The sequence below is a fragment of the Lissotriton vulgaris genome, chromosome 1_2, assembly GCF_964263255.1.
Source record: "Lissotriton vulgaris chromosome 1_2, aLisVul1.2, whole genome shotgun sequence".
NCBI classification, from domain to species: Eukaryota; Metazoa; Chordata; class Amphibia; order Caudata; family Salamandridae; genus Lissotriton; species Lissotriton vulgaris.
In genome coordinates, this window is record NC_141686.1 from 56,983,850 (window position 1) to 57,003,720 (window position 19,871).

Consider the following 19,871-nt stretch of genomic DNA (forward strand, 5'->3'; position numbering starts at 1 on the left):
ATCCTGAGCGCGGCCTGCAGGCGAAGCTCACCCTCACATCTGGCCCATTTAAGCAGCTCAGCCTTCCAGCACTCTACCACGGGGCCCCGGGACGCCTTCCATTGGGACGTAATGGCCCGCTTCGCCAGGAGGAGCCCCAAGTCCAGAAACTTGCTAGTGACTTTATTCTTTGATGTGTGTGGGAACCAGTGTAGTATGCAATGTGCCATGGTGAGTTGCAGGTCCCTCTCCGTCACCTCCCTCAGAACCTCCACTACTTCCTTCCAAAAGGGCCCCAGCTCAGGACAGGACCAGAACATGTGTTGGAAGTCGGCGGGATCCGCCGGGCAACGCGGACAGGACGCCGGGTGTGCCGGGAAGTACTTATGTAATTTATCAGGGGTCAGGTATGCCCTATGTAGGACATAAAAGTGCACCAGCTGGAACCTTGCGTTGCGCGTGCTATTCCGGGCCCCCTCCAGTATGCCATTCCAGGCCTCCTCAGGGATCTCAGTCGCCAAATCGGCTTCCCATTTCGCCTTCAAGGCCAGCAGGGGAGCGGTGGACTCCGAGACCATCCGTCGAGACAGGCACGTGACTGCCTTGACCGTCCCCGCCATCATCACGACGTACTGACAGCCCAGGGACAATGGCGGCTCTGACATGCCCGCCCCCCAGTGTTTGCGGATTGCCGCCGTTAAAGCCGCATGAAGGAGGAAGTCCCCACCCGCCAGCTCAAAACGGTCCTGTAGGAGGTCGAAGGGCAACATCACCCCGTTTTCGTACAGATCACCCATGGATGACAGCCCCTGCTGATTCCAACCGTCAAGCCCGTGCCACGAGCCCCCGTGCGGAAGCGCCCCGCAGAGTCTAAGTGGGATCTCAGGTGCGTACGGAACCGTAATACCGCATCTCCGGCGATATCTGTTCCAGCATTTCCGGGCCGTCGCAAACTCCTGAGTGAGGTGGAAATCCCCCATCGGAAGTCCCAGGACAATCCGGGACAACACCTGGACCGGACCCGCCGGCTCTCCTGATCCATCCGCCCCTCTCCTGGCCCGCGCTACCCACTGTGTCAGCCACTGCAGCTGCGCCGCCAAGTAGTAGAGCTCATAGTCCGGCACTGCTAGACCTCCGTCTGCCCTTGGGCGGAGAAGTGTGGCATGGGCCACCCTGCGCCTGCCCGCCCCCCACAGGAAGCCGATGACCATCGATCGCAGCCGTCGAAAGTAGCTCGCCGGGATCCAGATCGGGAGGGTCCTGAAGAAGTAAAGCAGCCGCAGCAGGGTTACCATCTTGAGTAGCGCCACCCTTCCCATGAGTGACAATGGGAGCGTGCCCCAAAAGTCGAAGTTCCCTTTAGTGTGCCTGATCGCCGTACCGATATTCCCCTCAAGGATATCGGCTCTGTCATGGAAGATCGAGGTGCCAAGGTATCATAGGCTCCTCTCTTCCCAAGTCACGCCCTCCGTAGTTTGCGGGCATGCTCTCCGTGGGCAGGCCGGGAATAGGTGGGACTTCGCCCAGTTCACTTGGAGGCCCGAGATTCTACTCAGCGATTGCAGGAGAATCTTAGCTCCACGCAGGGAGTCCGCCAGGAACATCAGCAGATCATCTGCGTATAGTGCGATGTGGTGTACTTGGCCATAGACGTCCAGGCCCCGATACGCCCGGCGCAGCCGGGCCCGCGCCGCAAGGAGCTCGATGGCCAAGGCAAACAGCAAGGGGGAAAGAGGGCAACCCTGACGGGTGCCCCTGCCCACCCCGCACATCTCAGAGATAACCCTCCCTGTCCTGACCCTCGCCGTCGCGTTCGTATAGAGCAGCCTTGTCCAATCTACGAAGCCTTCGCCATGGCCCAGCGCACGTAGAACATGGAAGAGATAAGGCCATTCCAGGCTGTCGAAGGCCTTCTCCATGTCGACAGCAAACACCACTGCCTCGTCGCCGTCATAGGTGTCGGCCTCTAGTATGTGCAGGAGTCGCCGCACATTAAGCGCCGTATTGCGGGCCGGGATGAAACCCGATTGGTCCGCATGTACCAGCATGGGCATGTGAGGGAGCAAATGCGTTGCCAAGATCTTGCTCAGAATCTTGTAGTCCAGGTTGAGCATGGACAGTGGGCGGTACGCCGATCTGTCCCATGGCTGCTTACCCGGCTTCAGTAGGGGGACAATCAGCGCCTCTCTCGTGGTCGCAGGGAGACAGCCCATCCGCTTCGACTCGTTGTACAGCCATGTCAGCCGGGGCGCTAGGAGATCCGCGTAGGTGAGATAGAATTCCGTAGGGAATCAATCGGTGCCCGGCGTCTTATTCCTCGCCATGCTCTTGATGGCGACCCGCACCTCTCTCTCCTCGATCTTGTCCCCGAGTCGTTTCGCGACCTCCTCTTCCAGTTCCGGCAGGTCAAGACCCTCCAGAAAGGCCCGGAACTCCTCCACCGAAGGGAGGACCCTGCTGCGGTAGAGCTCTGTGTAGTAGTCGTAAAACAACGCGTTAATCCCCTGTTGATCAAATCTCGCAGCCCCCGCATGGTCTCTGAGCTCAAGGATGACCGAACTCCGGCGGGTCGGGTTGGCCAGCCAGGCCAGGAGAGCCCCCGATTTGTCGCGTTCCGAGTGCGCTCGCATGAGGTAGGCCTTGTAATCAAAGCATCGGAGACGCTCCACTGTCGCCGCCACCGCCTCCCGCGCCCCCAGCAGGGCCTCGTGAATGTCCGGCCGCTCAGGCCTCGCCCTCTCCAGCCACCGTAGGGTCTCGTCCTCTTTCTCAATTTCTTCCAGTAGCGTTCTCCGCACTCCCGATGACGTCGCGATGCACTGGCCCCGTAGTACCGATTTAAAGGCGTCCCATTCCGTCGCGGCCGAACCCGCCACGCCCGCGTTCACCTGGAAATATGCCTCGATGCCCGAGGCAATCATGGTACGGAAGAGCTGATCGTCTAGTGCCTCAGGGCGGAGTTTCCAAGCCGGAATCCTCGGGCGGATCTGCGACCAGCGCAGCCGCACGAGAAGCGGGTTGTGGTCCGAGATCGAGCGCGTGAGATACTCACTGTGGCACACTTCCGCGTGCACGTCTTGCGAGCACAGAAAGGCGTCAATACGGACATGTAATTCGTGGAGAGCGGAGAAGAATGAGTAGTCTCTGTCCGACGGGTGGTTAGCCCTCCAGGAGTCGACCAGTCCCCACTGGCGTTGCCAGACCGAGCGCGCGAGTGCAAGTCTACCAGCTGGTGCGTTCGGAAGGGGGTGGTGGGATCTATCCAGAGCAACGTCGGCCACGCTGTTAAACTTGCCGCCCAGGAGCAAGGGCTCCACCAGGAACTGAGCTAGTTTTTTGGACATTAGTGAGAGGAATGCAGGTTGGTCCACATTTGGGGCGTACAAGCAACCCCGGTTAAGGTCCCTCCCGTCCAGCTTGCCACGCACCATTATGTATCTCCCCTCTCGGTCAATTACCTGTTGTGTGCACTGGTAGGGTACCCCCGCCCGTATCCAGATGGCCACCCCCCTAGCATAAGCAGAGTAGCCAGTGTGAAAGACCTGCCCCCTCCAGCGCCGCTGCAGTGCCCTCCCTTCTTTATCCAGCAGATGAGTTTCCTGAAGGAAGGCGATGTGTATGCCCCGCCTGACCAGATAGGAGTGGATCTTATGACGCCTATGCATCGAGTGCATCCCCCTTACGTTCCATGTGAGACATTTGTAGCCTAAGTCGGATCCCATGGTAGAGTCCGCCAAGCCCCATCCACTCTCTCGGCAACCCCCCCAGCACGCCTAGGCCCTCCCCCCCCCCAACTTGCATAAGCAAACTACCCCAACTCCCACACCCCCGGACAGACAACCAACGTGGAAACCCCATCCAAACTCAAGTATCAAAAAGCGTATTACTACAAAATAGGGCTGGAGTGGCAGCGATGCCGGCCCCAGACAGGCCCGAAGCCCCCCGTCCCCGCCCCACCTCCCCTAACAACAATCAGGAGAGGTCCCCCGACTCTCCCCGTCCCCAAGGTTTCAGTAATAAGTCCCGGGGGGCATCCGCACCCCACTGCATAGCGTCCAGAAGCGCCCCCCCCGCCTGCGTACCCCAGTACCTTACTCGTGTGGCAAATGTCTCACGAACCGTCTCAGCCAAGGATACCATCCGCTGTCTGGGGAGTCACCACCGGCAGGTCCGTCTCTGAAAGTTCGTGCCCACTGCTGGAGCCAGGGCTGGGAGTACTGGCCTTCGACTGCTCCGACGCGCTGCTGGAGGGGCTGGCGTCCCCCTGGCTGATGGCCGCCACTGCTTGCACCGCCTTGGCTCGCTCCTGCTGCCAGCCCGATGGGGAACCAGATCATCGCGTCGGCGTCGCTTCCGTGGAGTGTCTCCTGGGAGGGGTCCGTGGCGTGGGGCCTGTGCCCGGCTACCCCCTCGCGTCCAACCAGCTCCAAGCTTCCTGCGGCGTCAGGAAAAAGTGGGTGCGCTCCCCATCGACCACCCGCAGCCGCGCCGGGAACAGCATAGCGTAGGGCAGTTGCAGCGATCTCAATTTCCGCTTGACCGCCAGGAAGGAGGCCCGCTGCTTTTGAACATCTCTGGTGAATTCCGGAAAGACCATTACCCTGCTGTTGTCGATTCTCAGGTCCGGGATGTCCCTCACCCTCCGCAGTATATGGTCTCTGTCCCTGAAGTGCAGGAGCCGCAGTACAATCGGGCGCGGAGGCGCCCCCGGCTTGGGGGGACGCGCAGGGACCCTGTGTGCGCGTTCAATGGCAAAGAACGGCGAGAGTCCCTCCGGGGCCACCTCAGAACGTAGCCAGCCCTCCAGGTGGGTGACCGCGTCTCGCCCCTCCGTGTTTTCAGGGACCCCCACGAGGCGGAGGTTATTGCGCCGAGAGCGCCCTTCACTGTCCTCAGCTCGGAGCTCTAGCACCCGTACCTTCTGCGCCATTTCCGCCAGTGTCGTTTTTAGCTCCGCCACGTCCCCTGGCAAACTTTTCAGGGTAACCTCGGAGGTCGCCACCCGCTCCTTCAGCTTCTTGTGGTCGTCCTTCAGCAGGGTCAGGTCCGATCCAATGGTGTCTATGCGCTTCTCAAGAGCCTCCCGCGACGCCACAATCGCCTGCATTATGTCCCCCAGGGAGGGATCCTGCGGGCGGGACGAGCTCCCGGCCCCCTCCCCCGGCGGGACGTCGTCGACGAGGTGCCCCGGGTCGTCCAGCCTCAGGGCCTCGAAGCCTTTCTTCCTGCTGCCACGTACCATCCTGGCGGGCAGCGACCGTCAAGTGCCCCTGCGGTGGTCGCCGATGATCCCGCTCTCCGCCCTTGGTCCGCCTCAGGTCTGTCGTTCCCTCCGACCTCTGGGCCCGTGCCTCGTGTGGTCCAGTTCATGGAGCTGTCCAAGGGCCAAGTCTCTCTTCACCGGGGTCGTGGGGCACCAGTGCCCCGGGTCTGGGCGCTTAGAAGGCTCAGGCAGGGTGTGCACCTATGGGCACCAGTCTCGATGTGGCCCTCTGTACTCGGGCGTCCCCGGCCAGGTAGGTGCCTCTTCCCGCCCGGAAATTCAGTGCCTTGTGGGGGTGGGGAGCCAGCACCGCATCCCCTGCACCCCTCGTCGTCCTCTTTGCTCGTGCGCCGCCAACAACCAGTGGCGCAGGCTCCCTGGCAATTCCACCACCAGGGGGGCGGGACAGGTGCTCCCCGCAGACCCAGTTCTCCACGCGGTCCCCGCGGCTCCGTGGACGGTCGCCGAGGCCAGGTAGGTGCCTCTTCCCGCCTGCAACGTCAGTGCTTCGTGGGGGAGGGTAGCCAGCCCCTCATCCCCCGCTCTCCCCGTCGTCCTCTGCACTCGTGCGCCCCCCAACCACCTGTGGTGCAGGCTCCCGGCAATGCCACCACTAGGAGGGCGGGCCGGGTGCCTCACGCAGATCCAGCGCTCCACGCGGCTCCAGCAGCTCCGCAGTCGGCCGCCAAGGCGGTCACTGGGTCTCCGTCGGCGCCATTTTAGGGTCAGGCAGGGCGGTCATCTCCTGTCCTCCGGATCCGCCTGCTAGGGTGCCAGCCAGTTCCCCTCACCTCTGCCCGCTCTCCGGGGGTCCCCGCAGGCCAGTGGTCAGCCGCCACAACATTAGGGGGCTCCTCTTCGCCTCCCAAACTCCACCGCCAGGCGCGTCAGAGCAGGACGGTGGCCGCCATTTTGGGCGCTCTCTTCTCCGGGTGCCGCGCTCGTCTCTCAGAGTCCAGCGGGAGTAGTTACAGGGGCCCCCAGTCCTCCAGAATCACCCTGCGTGCTCCCGATGCCCTCCTGGGCACTTTTGAGGGGTCGGGATGTGAGTCGGGGCGCAGGATATGTGGTGGTGGGAGGCAGGCACGGAGGAGCTCCGGAGACCCGCTTCCACCTACATCGGCGCCTTAGCCACGCCCCTCATAATGCAATGGACCTATAACAACCAAAATAAACACTCACACTCACATTCTCATGAGCCCCTGATATGCTCTTTTTTGAATGGCAGTACATTTAGCATTAATAGAGAGAAGCTGAAATGAACACACATCTGATTATCATTTTCACTGGTCTAGTTTAGTGCACTGTGATCGCAAATTAAGTAAAGACCTTTTCTAAGTAAGACATCACTTCACAACTTGCACCCTATTTTGCCTTTACAGGTATGTGTATTCTGCCGAAGCAATTAAGCATTGAGCTATAAAAATGCTCTGGAATTTATCGTTCCAGGGAAAGTTCTATAGCTTTTGGAATGTTGCAAGCTAGGTCGACCAAACCTGGAATAAGTCAACCTTACTAAAAATGCAAAAGAGAGAAAGGGAAGGCTCAGTATCCTGGTAAAATCCTGTTTTAGGTTGAGAGTATTCCAAGTGAAACATATCAGTCCAACGGTGACCCCTCGACTTTGCTTGCGGCTACAATCTGGCAAAGTTTTACTCGCCACCTAAAATAGAGGATTCCCAGAACACTGAGCGTGCCTGTGTCTGTTTTTCCTATGTTTTCCTATACGTCACCCTAAAGGTCTGTGATTTTTGGTTTCACTAGTTTTCCCTGCCCATCTAGCATGTATACTGCACGTATGCTATAATGCAGTGGCTACGAATGTCGTTATCAGTGGCATAGAAGTTTATTTTTCAGATTAAGGAGATCATTTAAAAGTGAGTAGTAATGGGACATATGACAAAAATGGCCATATGTTCAATCACCTGTTTGCCGCTTCCCCACCTCTCATAGAACCAGATGTAAGACCCTTTTTTTCGGCTGCAAACAGGAGATCCTCCCGTTTGCAATGGCAAAATAAGGGTAACGGCATGTGCAAATGCTATTTTGCGAGTCACTGATTCGCAAAAGAGCATTTGCGACTCCCGCTATTAGGAAGGGGCGCCCCTTCCTATTAGCGGGTCAACTTGTCAAGTACAATTGTTTTGCAACCGTATTTGCGGCTACAAAACACTCGCAGCTTACCACCTACTTTAAGTAGGTGGTAAACCACTCGTAAATGGGAAGGGGTCAACAGGGGACCCCTTCTTCTTCATGAGTATGTGAGAAAACATTTTTAAGAGCAGGCAGTAAATCCCACACAATAGCGAGATAATCCGCACCCAGTTATCAGTGGCAGGGTTGTTATGGTTCGTTTGCTCCTTGCTCTGCCTGTTAACATGTTGGCTCCCCCCACCTATAAATATTCAGGGCTGAAGATATGCCCAAGCATTTTGGAACCAGTGTGCACCCCCTCTTCCCACACACAATAGGTAGCACTATACTGTCTGAGGTTTACCAGCTGTTGCGATGTGCGTAGGGATCTGAAGCCGCATACTGCAGTCACAAGTCAACAACTCTCTATTCTCAGAGTCAAAAGTGCGATTGTATAAAAGGTCCGAACTGGCTCAAGGTGTCTCACCACTAGTGAGACCACTTGGTCACTGTTACTTTATCAAGTCAGTTAGGCTAGTGGAGGTTCCTGGGTACCAATGCTCATAGAAGGTATTCTGGGAGTTGTTTTCGTTTGAGTGGCAGGCCGGATACCAATGGTTTGTTCAGAATAGCCAAGCACTGGAAACATGGCTGTGTTTGCTTCCCTGCCCTCTGGCTGTGCTTGCTCCTCTGCCCCATGGCTCTGCTTGCTTCCCTGCCCCCTGGCTGTGCTTGCCTTCCTGCCCCCTGGCTGTGCTTGCTTCCCTGCCCCCTGGCTGTGCTTGCTTCCCTGCCCCCTGGCTGTGCTTGCTTCCCTGTCCGTGCTTGCTTCCCTGCCCCCTGGCTGTGCTTGCTCTCCCACCCCCTGGTTCCCCTTCCCCTGGCTGTGCTTGCTCCCCTGCCACCTGGCTGTGCTTGCTTCCCTGCCACCTGGCTGTGCTTGCTTCCCTGCCCCCTCGCTGTGCTTGCTTCCCTGCCCCCTCGCTGTGCTTGCTCTCCTGAGTGTGTGTGTGGCTTTGGGTGGGTGTGTGTGGCTCTGGGTGTGTGTGTGTGTGGCTCTGGGTGGGTGGGTGTGGCTCTGGGTGGGTGTGTGTGGATCTGGGTGGGTGCGTGTGGCTCTGGGTGTGTGTGTGTGTGGCTCTGGGTGTGTGTGTGTGTGGCTCTGTGTGCGGCTCTCTCTGTGTGTGTGGGTCTGGGTGTGTGGGTCTGTGTGTGTGTGGGTCTGTGTGTGTGTGTGGGTCTGTGTGTGTGTGGCTCTGTGCGTGTGGCTCTGTGTGTGTATGTGGCTCTGTGTGTGTGTGTGTGTGTGTGTGTGTGTGTGGGTGTGTGTGTGTGGGTGTGTGTGTGTGTGTGCGTGTGTGTGTGTGTGTGTGGCTCTGTTGGTGTGTGTGGGTCTGTGTGTGGGTCTGTGTGTGTGTGTGGGTCTGTGTGTTTTTGTGTGGCATTTGCCAGAGATTAAACTATTGGCATTGTAAATGACAATGCCATTTATTTATCTGTTTTCAAAACCAACACATAAATACAAATTTTGTCATTTACAATGCCAAAAGCTCAAACTTTTCAAAAGGCGAAACCATTGCATTGTAAATGCTTGTTCCTTTTTCTATGTATGTTGCAGAATGCAGCACACATAGAAAAAGGAAAATCGAGGAGAAATAAAGATATTTCTCCTCGTTGTGCCTCCCTTTTTGGCGCTGTCTCAGATGTCTGATTTCTCGTAAATCTAGTGTAGTGTCAAAATGCCAATGATGTTGCTGGGTCAGCATTAAGCAAAAAAAAAGTGACTTAGTGCCGCCTCGTAAATATGGAGCAGGCTCCTGCGTCACGGATCGTCACAAAAGAGGACGTTCCGACTGTGCAAGGGGCCTCATAAAAGAGGCTCTCAGTCTCTGATGGTATGTCCAGACAACTCAGTGCTACTGTGTAATATCATCTTTTTACCTGCAGACCGTGTGAAGAGAGCTGTGTGATACAAGGTGGCACCGTGTGAACTGGCACTTCGGAAAGCAGCTCACAATAAGTAGCAAGGAGTCACTTCACTGAAAAGACCCACTGGGCAGTCCTAACTGTAGTGGTCCTGCTGCAGAAGGGCGGTAGGAGACACACCCTCCACCACAACTGTGCTCTGTTTTCCACCAAACTTTAGATGAGAACCTATGCCTTTTTGAAAATGTTCTCACATGCTTCAATTTCCCATTACAGGTTTCTTCTCGTGCTGATTTGCCTAATCTTCAGTGTACTGTCTACAATAGAACATTATTCTGAATTTGCAACAGGGACTCTTTTCTGGATGGTGAGTTTACCTTTCTAACTATATTTACCTTATTTATTGCAGCATTTGTACTGTGAAGAAAAAAAATGAATACAATGGGTTGTGGTTTCAAAGTTTGCATTTCAATCCGGAGAAGTGTTTATGACACCTTAAATGGCATTTTTTATGAAGAGATTTTTGATTTTTAAGAAATGGATTTCATTTTGGGAGATTGTTCAGTTACAGATGGCATTGCTCAAATAATGTCAATTTAAGTTTAGCTAACAGAGTGTTTTTGTTAATCAATTTAAGTTATATCTGCAGGCTGTCCCACTAGGCCTGTGTATCTCATTGAGTGTGCCTAGAGGTTATTCACCTCAATATTACAACCGTGGATTCTATGTGGGGGCCAAGAAGTTCCCAAACATTTGACACAGCAGTACAGAGCTAGTAAAGAATCTAGGCACCTGAAGATTGAGCAGAACAGAGTTGTAGAGATCAAGCATCAGAAGGTAAAGATGAGGAAGCTTCTGTCAGATAAAACATTCTTGTTACACATATATCACATTATATTAAAGAAAGAATCCAAAACACATAGGTCAGAGTAGGTAATTGAATAGCATGTATTTTAAGCAGATATCAATGAGAATATTTTATTTCATACAAACGTAGATGTTCAAAATGTGCAAAAGTGTTAATGCAGGCAAATAAACTATGTAAACACATTTAAAAAATGACAAATAACAAATAAATATGTTTTGAAAACAGCCTGTTCGTGGTATATAACATTGTTCAGTCTCTCTTTTATTGGTCCTGATTCATCTGTCCATTAACGTTTCTTTCCACCAGAAGGGAAATAACAACTTAGTGATATACTTCATTAACTCACTTCTCAGTTCTGTGCACACATTTTTTTTGCAAGAACTTCAGGCTGGAAGGAAACACTATAAAATATACCAACATGAGAATATTTGCACTTCTGCTAAAGAACACTGCAGAATTTGTTCTAGTAATGTTACACCGCTTAGTCATGAAAAGATCAAACAGGCCATCATATCAGGAATTTCCAACTAATTCACAATATTTTTCTATTTTACAAACAGATGTTTGTTGTGCCTGTTTCAGGCCTACTGTGTTAGCACCTATAAAATAATATCATATACATTTCTAATTTGCTAATCAACCTTTTTTATTGGAAAGCAAGCTTATACCTACACATAAATCTACAACAAACTCTATCATGAATAAGCATTTAATTCCCTTAACTATTCTGTATCCACAAGTTTGTCTAATATTTCCAAACAACCTATTAAATTATAGAAGGCGTAAGCCCTGTAGGTTAAGTAGATGAGAGTTTTTTTCTTTGTGCTATGTTGTACTGTGGATGCAGTGGGATCCATTTTGTATTCACCCTGCTAACATTATGTACAAAATGGAGGTTGAACTTAACTTACTAGATGGTCAATGTTGATTACTAGCATTCCCTATGTTATTGTACTGAGTGAGACTCCAGGGTCCTGGAGGGATGGAAACAGCAGTCTCTTTAGGGGTGCAGAGGTAGCCTTTTGTTGTGACCTGCCATTTTGTCCTTTAACGGTTTTACTTAACCATGTGATCAGTGGAGGGTATGAGAAGTGTAAAGTTCGTCCATAAACAGTGGTCTGCATTTGGTTCTCCTTCCCGCATGACGCTGGTTCATAAAGGTGCAAAGTGTGAAGGATTTCTTTCTCCTTTGCATTCATATTTTGAGTTTCTTCCAGTTGTGACTCACAGTACAGGGAGCATAGACACTCTGTTTGCGAGCCTAGTATAAAAAAGGACTGAGGCCCTCAGTCAGTGTTGCAGGATCTCTCACTGAGCAATGTAGGCTGGCCACACCCTATGGCTTTGAAGAACCAGAGTTCCATGGTGGGCGTCCCTAAAAGCCAGTTTCACCGCCTGGGGACATCACACAAAGAAGCCCGCGACTCGACTGAAAGAGCTGATGCTCGGCCTTGAGAAGGAGTTCGTCTTCGTTTACTGACAGGTGGTACTGAAGGTGTCCCTGGAGGAGGAGTCTGTCTAGAGGAGAAGTCTAGGTGTTACTTCCTAGTGGAGGAGCTGTCCAGAGAAGTGCACTGACTTCAACATCCCGAGTGGTACCAACACTGCAAAGAAACAAGAGTCTGTGGTGAGCTCCTGTGCCATTGTCCGTTCTCTGCTTGTCCTCAGTTTGGCACCAACTGGGTCTTGAAGCCTCTTCGGCTCTTATTAATGGCCTGGGGTGCTTTAGTGGACTTGGCAGCAGGAATTCAGAATCACAAGATCAGAAACCTTGGGGCGCACCTGCTGAAAAGGACCAGTCAGGGACTGTCTGGGTTCCTGTCCTGCTCCCCCAAGGTGCGGGGCACCGAAGTGCCTGATTCACAACGTGCTTGGAGTTGGAAACTGCACCTTGATGCTTGCATGCTGTGCACCATGTGATCTTTGTCTCTAAAGTGACTTGCTGATGAGGATCCTAGAGTGTGTGCGGTAGAACTCCTAAAGATCCCCTGTGAACTCCCCACTCCCTTCACCTGTGAGATCCTAGACTGGGGTTTGCTCCTGGTTTGTTTTGAAGGGATTGAACCTGTGACACTGATCTGAACAGAGCAACCACATGCCTGCCAAACTGCTCTGCAGCTGGGAGAGGACTCTGGGAAGAGAGGTGCCCGTGAAACATGGACACCCGCAGTGGGCTTTCATTTAGCCCAGAGTGAGACAACACTGCACTCTGCTACACAGGGGCGTAGCTTTGGGGGGTGTTGGACAGGCCCCAGAAAAGGGCTCGCTCCCTCCCCGCATGACAGAGCCAGGACACCGACCCTCCAGAAGCTACCCACAGAAGCCACCCGTGACCCGTCCCCCACAGGACGCCTGCCCCCGAACATCTCTGTATCACTGGCCCGGGCCACCGCCAGCACCATTGCCCGGGCCCAGCCGCCATCTTGGACACTGCACCACGAGGCCGCATGGCCTCAGCTCGACCCTAACCCTGGGCCTGGCCAGGCCCCGACATCCCGGCACCACCATCCACCCAGGAGGTGAACGGACCACTTGGCAGGTCAATGGGAGAGAGGAGTTTCGATGGCTCTCCCCCGCCAGGTGCCGATCGCCCCCAGCCTCCCCGGGCGCTGGCTCCACCCCCCTGCTGGGTGTCTGGACTCCCTCATCCCGGACCTCCCGACCTCCAAGTGCGAGGGTCCGGACATCAAAGGGGGCCAGACCTATAACTAGGGCAGCTCCAGAGCAGGAAGGCAGTTGTATCCTGGAGTCGAGAGACACTGTGAAGAACTCATCCTTGACGGACTGCTGGCGCTGCCGCAGCCCTGCCTTGTGAACTGTCGTCCTGCCTGCTAGCGCTGCCGTGGCCTTCTGCAACCTTCATCCTCGTCGGGACCTGCTGGCGCTGCCGCGGCCCCTTTCAACCACCATCCTCGTCGGGACCTGCTGGCGCTGCCGCGGCCCGTTGCAACCACCATCTTCGTCGGGACCTGCTGGCGCTGCCGCGGCCCGTTGCCACCTACGATCTCCTCGGGACCTGCTGGCGCTGCCGCGGCCCGACCTCCTAGAACGCCGAGCTCGAGGATTGTGAGCTAACCATCATTTCATCCACTACCAGTTCGGTAACAAGACTGTCCCACTACCCCCTTTTCTTTCAAAGAGACTAGAATCGAGGGGACCCCTGAGTCCTGACCTCCTTGCACCATACTACCGTACTTCAAGATTTGCTCATAAAGAACGTTAAACCTTATCTTTGTGTGGTGTCCATCTGTGGGGGGGAAGTTACTTGTCTGTACGATCCCTGGAGACGGCTCTCCCCGGAGACCTCTCCCCTTGTCCTCTGCCGACCCTCCAGGTCCCGTCTAACATTGGTGACCAGCGGCGCGATCCGAACCAACGCGTACCGTACAGAGAGTAACTCACCCCACGACTAAACCACAATGTCAACCAAAGAGAGCGGATCCACAGAGAAATTCCAGATGGAGAAATTAGAAGAGTACAGCCATCAAGAGCTAAAACAATTTTGCATAGAACTAGGCATTGCTACCACCGGTCTGAGCACGAAAGAGGACTTCAAACACGCCCTAGAATCTTGGGCGGAAACCGGTGCCGTCAGACCCCGGGACCAAGACGTCGAAGCACCAGAGACAAACACCACTTCTCCCGAAGAAAGACCAGCGGGTCTCTCCCGGGAAGAGATCCAAGAACGAGAAAAAAACAGACTCCACGAATTAGAGTTGGCACGGCTCAAGTTGGACGGAGAGCTGAAACTAGCGGAACAAAAACTGAACTTAGAACACTTACGGCTCCGAGAAGAGCGGGAAGAAAAGCAAAGACAAAGAGAACTCGAAGAGAAAAGACTGGCATACGAACACGAGCGCAAGCTAGCTGAAATCGAACTGCGAAAACAAAACAAAGAACTAGGGGTGCCCGAGCAACCGTGCACCCCAGGCGCTACAGAACAAAAGGTCCACATCCCCAAAGACGTCGTCCGAGAATATTATCGGAACGACGACATACAACAGTGGTTCAAGGCCTATGAGATCGCCATGACCTCCCACCGGATCGATCGAAGTGACTGGGGAGCCGGCCTATGGGGGAGGTTTGTCAATGAAGGCCGCGATGCCCTGCTACAGCTCCCGGACCATCAGATGACGTCCTATGATCACATGAAGGCCGCCCTCCTCACTCGATATGGGCTCACGCCCGAGATGTACCGCCAGAGGTTCCGCGACTGCACCCGGATCCCGGGTACAACTTGGGTGGAATATGTGAACTATTTCAGCCGAGCCTTCGAGGGATGGATCAAGGGTAGCCGCGTAACCACCTACGAGCAACTCTTCAACCTCATTGTATGGGAGCACCTCTCCAACAACTGCTTCGTCGAGCTCAGGCAGCACCTCCTCAACAGTAAATTGACTGACCCTCGGCAGCTCGCCGCTGAGGCTGACCGTTGGGAGAGCACCCGAGTGGCCCGGAGTGGGCCAAACGAGCAGAACCGAAACAACCAAGGTCACCATCGTCCCCGAGGAGGAGGAGGCCAGGGCCGGGGCAGAGATGCCGTCCCGGCAGCTCCCGCCAACAACACCCCGCCCCTGGCTGGGCGGGGGAACCCTCCGATGCGCCCAGGGTTCCGAGCCAATGTTACTTGCCATCGGTGCCAGCGGGTCGGCCACTATGCCAGCGACCCGAACTGCCCAAAGAACCAGACTCCCGGGCCCGCCAGGTCGCGGCCGCCGCCCTAGGAGAAGAACAAACTTCCGAAGAGCAGGAAAAATACGAGCAAGAGCAGCCCGAGTGGGAACCTGCCGCCATGGTCCTGGCTTGCCTAGGGGGAAGAGACATGATCCCGCGGGTCCCCCTACCCGCAAACACCAGAAAATACAGCCAGTGGGTAAACATAAATGGACGCAAGGCCGAAGCCCTGCGTGACACAGGGGCCAGTGTGACGGCTGTCCGCTGTCACCTGGTGACCCCAGATCAAATCCTGCCAAACGTTCTTTGCCCCGTCCGATCGGCCGACAATTCTGAGAGCCTGTGTCGGATGGCCTGTGTCCCCTTCGAATGGGGAGGAGTGTCCGGCATGCTAAAAGTGACTGTCCGCGATGATGCCCCCGTGGACTGCCTCCTGGGAAACGATCTCGAGAGTTCCCCGTGGGCGGCCGTTGAGAGAAGAGAACACCTGGGGATGTTGGGCCTCCCGGACTGGGCGTGCGTAACAACCCGGTCCATGGCCGCCCACGCCATCCCCAGACCCGAAGAACCCGAATGGCCAGCACCTCCTCCCCCGATCACTCCAGAGGAAGACACCGTCCATACTGACCCCCCAGAACAAGCCCAGGAAGAGCCCGCTCAGCCCCAGGACCTTCCAGACCTGGCTCAGTGGCGTCAAGAGGGGGGGCCCACCCAAGAACAATTCCGGCAGGAGCAAAAGACCTGTCCCTCCCTCGAGGGACTCCGACAGCAAGCCCTCGCCCAGAGCGCGGGAGACACCGCAGGGGCGCACTGGATCTACTGGGGCAATGACTTACTGTTCAGCGAGCAGAGAATCGCAGAATTGGGGGCCAGTCGGGTGCTGGTGGTGCCCCTCCGCTTCAGAGACTTCCTTTTGAACTTGGCACATGATGTCCCCCTGGCTGGGCACCTGGGGCAAGACAAAACCTACAACCGTCTGGTGACCCACTTTTACTGGCCAAAGATGCGAAATGACGTTTCCAACCACTGCCGGGCCTGCCCCACCTGCCAGGCCAGCGGAAAGAGCGGCCGAAAACTCAAGGCACCCTTGCAACCATTCCCCGTCGTCACCACCCCGTTCGAACGGGTGGGAATAGACATTGTGGGGCCCCTGTACCCCCGAACAGCACAAGGGCACCGATTCATCCTGGTCCTGGTGGACCACGCCACCCGCTATCCCGAGGCCATTCCCCTTCGAACAGTGACAGCACCAGTGGTAGGCCGAGCCTTGATGGGGATCTTCTCGCGAGTGGGCTTCCCCCGGGAGGTCGTCAGTGACCGGGGCACGAACTTTATTTCGAAATATATGAAATCCCTCTGGCAGCAATGAGGAGTCACCTACCGATTCACAACCACCTATCACCCGCAAGGAAACGGACTGGTCGAGCGGTTCAACCGCACACTCAAGGGGATGATTATGGGGCTGGAGGAACCCCTACGCCGCCAGTGGGACGGGCTACTCCCGTGCCTCCTCTTCGCCTACCGAGAAGTCCCCCAGAAGTCCCTCGGTTTCAGCCCCTTCGAGCTCCTGTACGGACACCCTGTCCGAGGGCCTCTCAGCCTAGTTAAAGAAGAATGGGAAATGGCCCCCCTGAAAACCCCTCCAGACGTCTATAAGTACCTCCTGACCCTCCGCAACCAGACCAGGCGATTCAGGGAGTTCGCTAAAGCCAATCTTGAGGCCAGTCAGGAGGACATGAAGAAATGGTACGATCAACATGCCTCCTCCATTGAGTTCGAACCTGGTCAGCAGGTGTGGGTGATGTCCCCCACCGAACCTTGTGCCTTGCAAGATAAATGGACAGGACCCTTCAAGGTGGTCGAACGCAAGGGCCCTGTCACCTATCTCATCGACATGGAGTCCCCCCGAAACCCCCTCCGGGTCCTCCACGCCAACAGACTCAAACCGCACTTCGTGCGCTCGGAGCTCAGCCTACTGATGGCTACAGACAGTGGGGCGGAAGAAGACTCCGAGCCCCTCCCTGACCTACTGAGGACCCGTGAAAGAGATGGTTCCGTGGACGGGGTCCGACTCTCCGATGCCCTGACCCCGGAACAGCACCAGGACTGTCGGACCCTCCTGCTGCAATTTGCAAACCTGTTTTCCCTCACCCCCGGGTGCTTTCACGACGTGGACACCGGGGACAGTCCTCCTATCCGACACCTGGCGTACCGAGTCCCAGACCGGGTGCGCGCCTGCATCCAAGAAGAGGTCGCCAAAATGCTCACACTCGGAGTCATCGAGCCCTCAGACAGCCCCTGGGCCAGCCCAGTCGTACTGGTACCCAAAGCGGCTGCCCCGGGCACAACCCCCGAGCTCCGGTTCTGCGTCGACTATCGGGGTCTGAACGCTGTCACCCGAACCGACGCTCATCCTATCCCCCGAGCAGATGAACTGGTCGACCGCATGGGGGCTGCCCGCTACCTAAGCATCTTCGACCTGACAGCGGGCTACTGGCAGATCGGCCTCACCCCCAGGGCCCAAGAACAATCCGCTTTCTCCACCCCGGATGGGCACTACCAGTTCACGGTGATGCCCTTCGGTATGAAAAACGCTCCAGCCACTTTTCAATGACTTGTGAACCAGGTATTGGCGGGCCTCGAAGACTTCAGCGCCGCCTACCTGGATGATATCGCAGTATACAGCCGCCACTGGTCAGACCACCTCTGCCACCTCCGAGAGGTCCTGCAGGCCCTTCAGCGAGCTGGCCTCACCATTAAAGCCAGCAAATGCCAAATCGGCCAAGGGTCCGTGACCTACCTCGGACACCAAGTGGGGAGCGGTCTGGTGGCCCCTCTCCAACTCAAGATCGCTGCCATCCAGTCCTGGCAGCCCCCCGTCACCCAAACTGAGGTACGAGCCTTCTTGGGGCTCACCGGATACTACCGGCGGTTTGTGAAGGACTATGGCAGCATCGTGGGGCCCCTCACGGAACTCACATCCAAGAAGCATCCCAAAACGGTCAATTGGACCCCAGACTGTCAAGCGGCATTCGAGAAACTGAAGGCCGCCATGTGCACCGCCCCGGTGCTCCAGGCCCCCGACTACAGCCGTGAGTTCATCGTCCAGACTGATGCCTCAGACCATGGCATTGGGGCCGTCCTCTCCCAACTAAACCCCGAGGGAATCGACCAACCAGTGGCCTTCATCAGCCGACGCCTACTGGCCAGAGAACAGCGCTGGAGTACCATCGAGCGGGAGGCCTTCGCAGTGGTGTGGGCCCTCAAGAAGCTCCGACCCTACCTCTTCGGTACCCACTTTCGGGTACAAACAGATCATCGCCCCCTGCAATGGTTAATGCAGATGCGGGTGGAGAATCCCAAACTGTTGCGATGGTCCATCTCCCTGCGGTACACAGTCAAAATATCGAGTAGGAAATATCGACCTACCATATTATCGAGTCTGAAATATCGAAGGAGCATAATATCGAAGGCAAGAATATCGTAGGACAGAATATCGACCCAAGGTAAGTAATATCGAAATACTTAATATCGATGTAAGTAATATTAAAGTTAGTAATATCGATAGCATATATATCGATGTTACTAATTTCGATGACACTAATATCGATATTTGTATTATTTTATAGTATTTTATTATGTATGTGTTATATGTTTAATTTAAGTATTTAAAATAATTACTATTATATGTGTATACATTTTATATAATAATATATAAATTTATAAGTAAATTTCATGTTTTAGTACCGGAGCGGGTTGTGGGTTTCTAGGGGAATAGGGTGGGAAGTAATTTAATTATGGTAAGTTTATTAATAATTAGTAGGATTAATTAATTAATTATAATTATTTGCTAATTAATAATCATTAATTGGGAAAAAAATTAATTGATTAATTGATATATATTTTCTGTAGCGGGATGTGGGTTTATAGGGGAATAGGGTGGGGAGTAATTTAATAATAATTAATTAATTAATATATGTTTTTAAATATTTATAATTAATTAATTGGCAAATAATTAATATTAATTCGTTAATTAATTAATATAAATGTGTACATATTTTAAATTAGTAATTAATTGGTAATTAAATAATATTAATTAGTTAATTACATTAATTAGAGTAATTTATTTATATATATAATTTTTAGTTACTGTTAATTAATTAATTGGGGAAAAATGATATTAATTATTACATTATATTAATTACAGCTAATGTGCTAATATATTTACTTTATTGTTATTGTTAATTAATAATTAATTGCTAATTAAATAATATTAATTAAGTTTGGGTAAAGGAGTATTTTTAGGGTTCAGGGTCAGTTTTGGGTTTTTGGGTAAAGTGGTATTTTTAGTGTTCAGGGTCAGTTTTGGGTTTTTGGGTAAAGGGTTTTTTTAGGGTTCAGGGTCAGTTTTCAGTATTTGGGTAAAGGGGTATTTTTAGGGTTCAGGGTCAGTTTTCAGTTTTTGGGTAAAGGGGTATTTTTAGGGTTCAGGGTCAGTTTTCAGTTCATGGGTAAAGGGTTTTTTTAGGGTTCAGGGTCAGTTTTCAGTTTTTGGGTAAAGGGGTATTTTTAGGGTTCAGGGTCAGTTTTCAGTTCATGGGTAAAGGGTTTTTTTAGGGTTCAGGGTCAGTTTTCAGTTTTTGGGTAAAGGGGTAGTTTTAGGGTTCAGGGTCAGTTTTCAGTTCATGGGTAAAGGGTTTTTTTAGGGTTCAGGGTCAGTTTTCAGTTTTTGGGTAAAGGGGTATTTTTAGGGTTCAGGGTCAGTTTTCAGTTCATGGGTAAAGGGTTTTTTTTTAGGGTTCAGGGTCAGTTTTCAGTTCATGGGTAAAGTGGTATTTTTAGGGTTCAGGGTCAGTTTTCAGTTTTTGGGTAAAGGGGTATTTTTTGGGTTCAGGGTCAGTTTTCCCTACTGTTCCACTCTCTGGAGTAGGAATAGTAATTTTTACCCTTACGCTATCCAACGTTTTATATAATTAATTGTTAAAATATCAAATGTTTATTTTATTTTTTATATTACTTACATTTTAT

At 53.4% G+C, this 19,871-nt stretch overlaps 1 protein-coding gene across 1 annotated transcript in view; it reads left to right on the top strand.

The window, feature by feature from the left end:
- LOC147733911 (potassium voltage-gated channel subfamily KQT member 1-like) overlaps positions 1 to 19,871 on the top strand; it is a 911,116-nt gene that overhangs the window by 403,249 nt on the left and 487,996 nt on the right. Inside the window, exon 2 of the mRNA XM_086952463.1 lies at positions 9,578 to 9,668. Within this exon, the coding sequence (XP_086808589.1) occupies positions 9,578 to 9,668 (91 nt within the window). The remainder of the gene's footprint in view (positions 1 to 9,577; positions 9,669 to 19,871) is intronic.